This window comes from Anomalospiza imberbis, chromosome 3, assembly GCF_031753505.1.
Source record: "Anomalospiza imberbis isolate Cuckoo-Finch-1a 21T00152 chromosome 3, ASM3175350v1, whole genome shotgun sequence".
NCBI classification, from domain to species: domain Eukaryota; kingdom Metazoa; phylum Chordata; class Aves; order Passeriformes; family Viduidae; genus Anomalospiza; species Anomalospiza imberbis.
In genome coordinates, this window is record NC_089683.1 from 21,159,097 (window position 1) to 21,166,988 (window position 7,892).

The window sequence follows — 7,892 nt, forward strand, 5'->3', positions numbered from 1 at the left end:
GGACTGTCACACGGCCGAGGAAGCCTCCCGGGGTAGTTTCAGTGAGCTCGGGAGATTCAGCCTGAGTCACTGGGATGACAACATCAGCTGTCACAAATAAAAAGAGACTCATGTAGCAGAACACCACTGACATCCATTTCATAACTTGCCGTCTTCAATGAAACTGGATAATCATAGCTAAATGTACTGGCAATGCCGCCGCTGATATTTCTCTTTTACGATCAGTCTCGCTGAGCAGGGGTCTATCAGGCGTTGCTCTCTCGGTGGTGGCGGTGCTCAGCGCTGCCCCGGGCACAGAGAGGCACCTTTCTGGCAAGGCTCCCCCTGCCCGGGTGGTACAGCCGCGCCTCCCTCCCCCATCCCGCGGCGCCCGGTGGTTGCTGCTGACGGCGGCGCGTGCGCAGAGGGCGGCCGGCGGCGGCGGGCGGTGCTGAGGGACCGGCGGGTCGAGCCGGGTCGGGGCCTCCCCAGGGCCTCCCCAGGCGGGTCGAGCCGGGCGCTCCTGGGGGAACGGGCAGGGCAGTCCCTGAGCCGGGAAGGGCCGTCCCGTCCCGTCATTGCGGGCAGCGCTGTGGGTGAGGAGCGGGGCTTGTGCGTCGGCGTCGGGGCCGGTCCCCAGGTCTGCGTGAGGGGCTCGGCGGCCCCGAGGGCTCGGGAGGGTTGCGGGGGGCGTCGGTGCCGTGTCAGTGCGGGGGCGGAGGAGCTGTCACGGCCCTGCTAGAGCCAGGGCTTGCGGTAGTGGGTCGTGCTGTTCAGGTTCTGGTCGTACCGTGGGATCGGTGTGTTTTGTCCTGGTTTTCCCCGGGGAAATGGCGGGGGGCGGGGGCTGCTGGGACTTGGAGTCGATCTCTCCAGTTGTGATGCCATGGGGTGGGCGAAGGGCCTTCGGGGCTCCCAGTCCATCCCCCTCCTGGTAGCGGGGCACCTGCGAGCAAAGGGTGCGAGTAGGTGCGCCACGGGGAACGGAACATTTGCCGCCTGCTGAAGCACGGCGGGAGCTTCTCGCCGGGCGGTCTGCCCTCGGTGGTCTTTGTGGCCTTTTCACTTGCGTTCACCAGACTCCCAAACACACGGTGGTGTTCAGCAGTCAAAGGTTGCGGCGGGTCTGCTGGTCCTGCTCATATCACATATATGGTTCATAAAACGAGCTGGAGTTCAAATATTTCAGTATTATCTGACTTTTCTCTCCCCACAAGCCTTTGGTTTTGAACTACGATGTATTCAGGAAGTTTCAGACAACTTAAGGCACTTAATGCTGGGCTGTTCAGCTAATTACACCGATGTTACTAATAATATGTAATAATGTTGCTGGTCTGCATTCCATACTCTTTTTCCATTTTTGAATTTGGTTTTTTTTGGTTTTTTTGTGTTTTTTTTGGAAAGGGGCTTAATGTTCAGAAACTGATTGCAGTGTCTTGTTTTGAGCCATGATGATTACAGCCCCTTTTTGGTGTAAGTGATCCCCCTTACTGCGTTAGTTTTCTGTAGTTTTATGTCCTGGATCTGTATTTGAGATTCTGAATTGCACCCAAAGCTATAGCAAATGCTGTAAAAGCGGTGCAGGAAAAGCAGGGGAGTAGGACAATAACTGCGCAATGCTGTTGAAATAAAAGATTCATAAGTAACAAAACAGGATTTGCTTATTGTATTTTCTCTTCCTCTTTCTTGCATTCCTACTTGACCCTCTTCTGCTTTTGCTTCAGTACATTGCTTTGTACTAGTAGGGACTTCACAAGCCAGTTGTAAATCTTACAGCATGTTTTTTTTTGTCTCTCTACCTGTCTTTAGGATGACTCTGCCTAATGGCAACAGCACTGAAGTCATAACTGCAGTGGATGTGAGCTCTCTATATTTTTGAGTCTATATATATGGATGTACTTAAAAATTCACTAAATTTTTTTATCCTTGTTCCAGATGGAAGAATTCATGCTTACTGGTTTGCATAAAATAGCAGAGGCTAAATAGACATGAAGGAGACTGTAGTGGGGATGAGAAGTATCAAAAGAGAAGAAATGAATCCTACAAATGATGATCCAGTGTTTGGGACCGTTTTTGACTGGGACTATCTCTTATGGGAAATTCGTTTGACATTTTTAGCTGCCGGTTTTTTAATCTACTTGGGAGTATTTCTTCTGTCTCACTGGTTGTCTTCTTGGAGAAGTTCCACTTACCGTGCCTTGTATGCAAAGGAGAAGGTGTTTTGGAATATGGCAGTCACACGTGGTGTCTTTGGACTTCAGAGCTGTGTTGCTGGGTTATGGGCTTTGCTCATAGATCCCGTTTTTCATGCTGACAAAGTCTATTCACAGCAAAAGTGGAGTTGGTTTAACTGTTTAATAGCAGCTGGATTTTTCTTGCTTGAAAATGTAGCAGTTCATATGTCCAACATTATTTTTAGAACATTTGATATTTTCTTAGTAGTTCATCATTTGCTTGCTTTTGGTGGCTTGGCTGGTTTAGTAATTAATGTGAAATCTGGACATTATCTGCCTTTGATGGGAATGTTGCTGGAGATGAGTACTCCCTCAACATGCATTTCCTGGATGCTTCTGAAGGTAAGAATGTGATAATTTTCATATTATATTTGTAAAAGTTTTCATGTGTTTCACTTGTTTGTAGATAATCTATGTGGTTTGTTTGAACAGTTTTTCATCAAAACTGCATTTATCCAACTGATACCTGTGTTATTGTCATATACCTGCTTTTGTCATGATGTCACTTGTGCAGGCCTCCATGTAGGTTTGTGTGATGCTGTGTGCATGTGCACAGTAGGATGGTATAGATCCATACCAAGTTTAAGATTCCATATATATATATATATATACATATATATATATGTGGAATAACATTGCACTATGAGGAAAAAATGCCTGAGGGTATGTGTATTTGAAAGCTGGATATTTGTAATAGTTCTACAGATTATTCAGTTCCTTATCTTGAAGTATCAATCTCACTTCTGCATACTTTGTGTTCTTTCTTTTCTAGGCTGGCCGTGCTAGCACCTTTTTCTGGAAGGCAAACCAGTGGGTGATGATCCATCTGTTTCACTGCCGCATGATTCTTACCTACCACATGTGGTGGGTGTGTATTTTCAATTGGAATTCTATTGTAGAAAATCTGGGACTTCTTCACTTTATTGTTTTATTCTCGGGACTATTTGCTGTTACGCTAATACTTAACCCATACTGGACATACAAAAAAACTCAGCAACTCCTCAGCCCAACTGACTGGAACTTTGAAAATAAAGCAGTGGAAAATGGAAAATTAAATGGTGAAACACATGAAAAGAAGAGGATATAGCACTGAAACAACAATTTCCCAGCAGGGTAACAGAAGAATACAATGCAAAGTCATTCTTTGCATGTGAACTAGAAGATTTTGCAAGAAGCTCATTGATGCAGTGACTCCTTGCTGGTAGCACTATATGCGCATCACGAGTGTTGAAAAGCATTGTTTGGGTTTCTTATGTGTATACATACAAGAACTTCAACCCTCATTATAAATTACACCAACAATTTGTTGGGTTGGACAGTATTTCATAATGTAGTAGTGATGTGCTCCCTAATGGCATGTTTTTTTTCCTAATGCTTCAAAGTGGCTTTACAGTAAGTCATCTATTAAGCTTGGCTTGAATCAAGTTTAACTTGAATCCTATTTCATATATGGTAGAGATACTGAAAATTATGTTAAATTGTTTGTTAAGATCAATTATGATCCAAGTTAGGTATGCATGGGTACCTAATTCCTGTGTGCCAGTGAATCATTCCAAGTCACAGAACTGGTCAGTGGTAGTCATGGCCCGGCTTTGGGTTTTGTCGTGGGCTGTTTTGTGGGTTTGGGGTTTTTTTGGGTATTGTTTTTTTTCTTTTTTTCTTTGAAGCGCTCTTAAGGAACAAGGAAAATAATTGTTTGAGTGTTTGTTGTCAAAGTTGTAGTTTTCAGTTTGCCCTCAGTATGAGAGGAGTTTATATCCATCAGAACCATGTATGTGGACATCCACACATTTGCCATATGAGTGGTTTGGTAGGTAATCATAGTGACCCCTTCCTGACTTTAAATCAATGAAATACAAGTGGCTCTGTGCCATCTTGAAAAAAATGCTGCTTGATTAGTAAAATTATTTTGTTTGTAGGTCCTGCATGAGGGGTCATGCAATTAGTTCCACTAGTGCTTCTGTTATGGTTCCTCTTATTTTTGGGAATGCACTTAATTTTAGATGGTTTCAGAATTGGAGGTGACTCCTCTATGGAGGAAAGCTCCTATCACCTCCTGTGGGAGTTCAATTGTTTTAATATTTTTATTTAACTTTAAAGAACATACCAAGTGACACTAACAATCCTTTGCACTTTATCTGCCACATCACAGAAATCTTTCCTTGACCTGAGAAACTAGGTTGCTCTTTACATAGGGACTAATGGTGATGGATGTTCTCCCACTTAAAATATTGGTTTGATGGTTCCTGGGTGATATATTGGGAAGTGGATGGAGGGATAAAGATCACGATAGAAGAGAGTGACGCCTAGTGGCAGGAGAATGACAGGGGTATTAGTTTTGGTACACAGAACAAATTAGATTTTAAAAAATGGTTAATTTGAGTTCTGTGTGACATGACTGCTACACACGTTTATTTCCCAAAGCATTAAGACTGGGCAAGCCCATGCTGTGAAGAATTTTACATTAAGCCGTGAATTAGAGACTTTGTGAACTGATCTGTGGTGGAGCATATTGTTTTAAATGTGTGAGGGAAGCACTCTTTGGTGTAAACAGCCCCATTTTATTAATTTTTGGTGGGAATGTCTTTGGTTTGTTCTGAGTGAAGGGAGTGGTCGGGTTGCTGTGTTCCCTAATTCACTCTGTGTGAGCACAGAGTTGAATTGCTGTTCTGTGATGGGGAGGAAACTTCTTACTTTAGGTCACAAATATATAGCCAGATCTTGTTGATAATGATGAAGTGGTGAATATCTGAAATTGCCCATTCAAAACCCAGCTGAGAGGGTCACAGTAATTTTACACAGCAAAGCTGTCTGCTATTGTGCTGATAAAATAGATAAAATCTAAATTTGGAGCTGCCTTCTTATTTCTAAGCTGGGCAGAATGAAGTTGCAGTGTTGTCTGCCTGGCCACCATCCTATAGTGAAAAGGGTTCTCAAAAGTTTGAAATGGTGTACCTATCTTGAGGAGTTGTATGTGGGAGACTAATGTTAAAAGTACTTTGGAAGAAACCAGAGGGATGAATTCCTTGGCTGTGGAACCAAAAATTATGATCTGAATGCATACGTTGCAGAATCCAAACCTCACTTGCAGGAGATCCAGGGAGAAAGGCTGAGAATAAGTGATCAGATATCAGAATTATGGTATACTCTATGAAGCTTAAAACTTGAAGGTTTGGATTCATTGTTAAAATCCCAGATACAGAATTCTAAAGAGTCCTAACAGAAAATGGAAGCATCAGAAGAAGTTTGGGATGTGTGTGTAATTCATATAGTGGCTGGCATTCTTATAGAATGTGAGGTTCCTATGTGCTAAAATAAAAGAATATGGATGGTGGGGATTAGTAGTGAATTGAGACTGAAAAAAGACAAGTGGAAATTTATGTCATAGTACCGGATGTCTAAAGTTTAATATTTTATATTATTAATGTGTATAACTTTATTGATTGAATTTTAAATCTTTCATTAAAATTATGTTTTTATCATCATAATGCAGTTTTTTTAGTTTGCATCCTAGTGTGAGTTTTTTCACAAAAAGACTGTTAGGGTTTGCATGTCTTAACTATATAATGAATGATACTTTAGAGCCCCTGTTAACCTAAACTCTGGTAGACCTGCTAGAACAAGAAAGCTATGCAATAAAGCAAATAACAGCACTTATTTTATTTCTGTTGGTTTAAGAGTACTTTACAGTCCAGCTAGAAATACAACACAACAAAAATACAGACAACCTTTCTTCTTCATCCTTTTCATGGCCTAGTGTTGGAGTTACCAGTTTTGTTACACAGAGCCTCTTTTTTTATACTTGAGTATAAAAGGACCTTTTATAAGGGTGTGTAGTGAAAGGACAAGGGCAATGACTTTAAACTAGGGGAGGGGAGAGTTAGACAATATTAGGAAGAAATTGTTCCCCATGAGGGTGGTGAGGCACTGGAACAGGTTGCCCAGACAATCTGTGGATACCCCATCCCTGGAAGTGTTCAGGGCGAGGCTGAATGGGGCTTTGAACAACCTGGTGTAGTGGAAGGTGTCCCTGCCTACAGCAGGAGGGCTGGAACTAGATAATCCCTAAGGTCTCTTCCAATCCCAGACTTCTGGAATTCTTCAGTGTCTATTGACTGCTCCCTTTAGGAGGGTTTTCTGGTTTATTATTGTGGAAGTCACATTCCTCTGAAACAAGTCTGAAAAAGTTCTTGAACTGAGGGTTTTGGTACTTATAACTAAGTGATCCTTTTCAGCCCAAAGGTAGAATAGCCATTTGTGGTTGTAAATTTTGTTGAAGTGAAATTAATCCCAGTCCTGTTGGGCCTTCTTACACAGCTTCATCCACAATCCTCAATTTAGAAAAATTCAGTCAGCTTCGGTATGGTTGGATTGGGTCACAGAGTATGCTGCTGTGGATTTGGAAAACTTGCATAAGGTGATTTTGGGTGAATTATTTGTTTGCCAAGGTGACTGCTAGGGACTTGGCTCTGCTTTCTTGCTGAACAAGCTTATTTGAGGAGTGGTGTTGGTGTCACCTTTCTGAAGTTTTTTTTTTTTAAACCCAAACAACAAAAACCCAAACCAGCAAGCTGTGGTGGGGATAATGGTGTTCAGTTGTTTTGGTTTGGTTTTTTGTTTTTTTAAAGAAAGATGTCTGATCTGAGACGTCCTTGTCCAGTCATCTGGTTCTTACGGTCTTCATACAACATTCCTAAATCACAGTTTGTGTTTTCTTCCATTTCTAGTGTATGTTTTATTTCCAAAACTTGTCATAGTTTTCCCCCCTGAACCCACAATTTTAAAATTTTTATTCTTACTTGCAGTACTGGTCATGATCTTGGAGTCACATTACCACTAAAATATTTTTGTCTAGTAGTTTTCAATACATGCTGTCAGGCCCATCTTCCAGTAAATATCCATGTCCAAATCTTTCAGAGTGTTTTTGTGTTTTCCTGATAACATGGATTAAATATTGATGTGATATGCAGTTATAAGAAACCTTTTTTAACCTCAGGGAGACTCCCCCTTAAAGTGAATTTAAAAGTGTTAAACAAACTTAAGTCTGCTCTTGTACAATATAATGTTTGTTGAAAAGCATCTGTACACTGTACATAAATAAAAGTATTTTATTGTATAGCTGTCTATTGTTATTTTCATTTCTTGACTAAAATAATGCCTGTTATTTTTGCTTGCTATTTGTAACTTAAACAGTTTTTGCAGTGCATGCACTAAAAAAGTGATTTATTTTGAAATGTTAAACTTGACAAAGGTAATGTCATATTCATGGAAATAGCTATAAAAATCTTGTAAACCAGTGTCCCTTCACTAGCATTTCATGTGTTATTCCCACAAGCTTGTTTAGAACACTAGAAGCTGTGCTAAATGTAAGTGTGTATTAAAAACAGTTAAAAAAACATCTCTTGGGAATGACCCTTCTGGTTGGATATTTGAAGTGTGTGGTTCATTTTTGCATTAGGCTCTGACCATGCAGACATTTCATTTGGTACCACATGATGCTTCTTAGTTTGGTATAAGCTACCTTAAATAAATAACAAAATCGCAAACATAAATACCAAAAACTTGCCCCATTGCAAAATAGTAAAATACAGTTCTGAGCATTTCTTTCAGGATGTTTTTCAGGAATTGATTCCTGATGCTTTTTAGATTAGTGAGTCAAAGGAACTCAGCATCATTACT

At 41.2% G+C, this 7,892-nt stretch overlaps 1 protein-coding gene across 1 annotated transcript; it reads left to right on the forward strand.

Annotated features, from left to right (window-relative positions):
- Positions 1 to 424: 424 nt before the first annotated feature.
- On the forward strand, positions 425 to 3,332 carry CLN8 (CLN8 transmembrane ER and ERGIC protein). The gene is made up of 3 exons (XM_068183616.1): positions 425 to 575; positions 1,915 to 2,555; positions 2,986 to 3,332. The coding sequence occupies exons 2-3, from the start codon at positions 1,968 to 1,970 to the stop codon at positions 3,298 to 3,300; spliced, it is 903 nt and encodes a 300-aa protein (XP_068039717.1). The 5' UTR covers positions 425 to 575; positions 1,915 to 1,967; the 3' UTR covers positions 3,301 to 3,332.
- Positions 3,333 to 7,892: the final 4,560 nt, after the last annotated feature.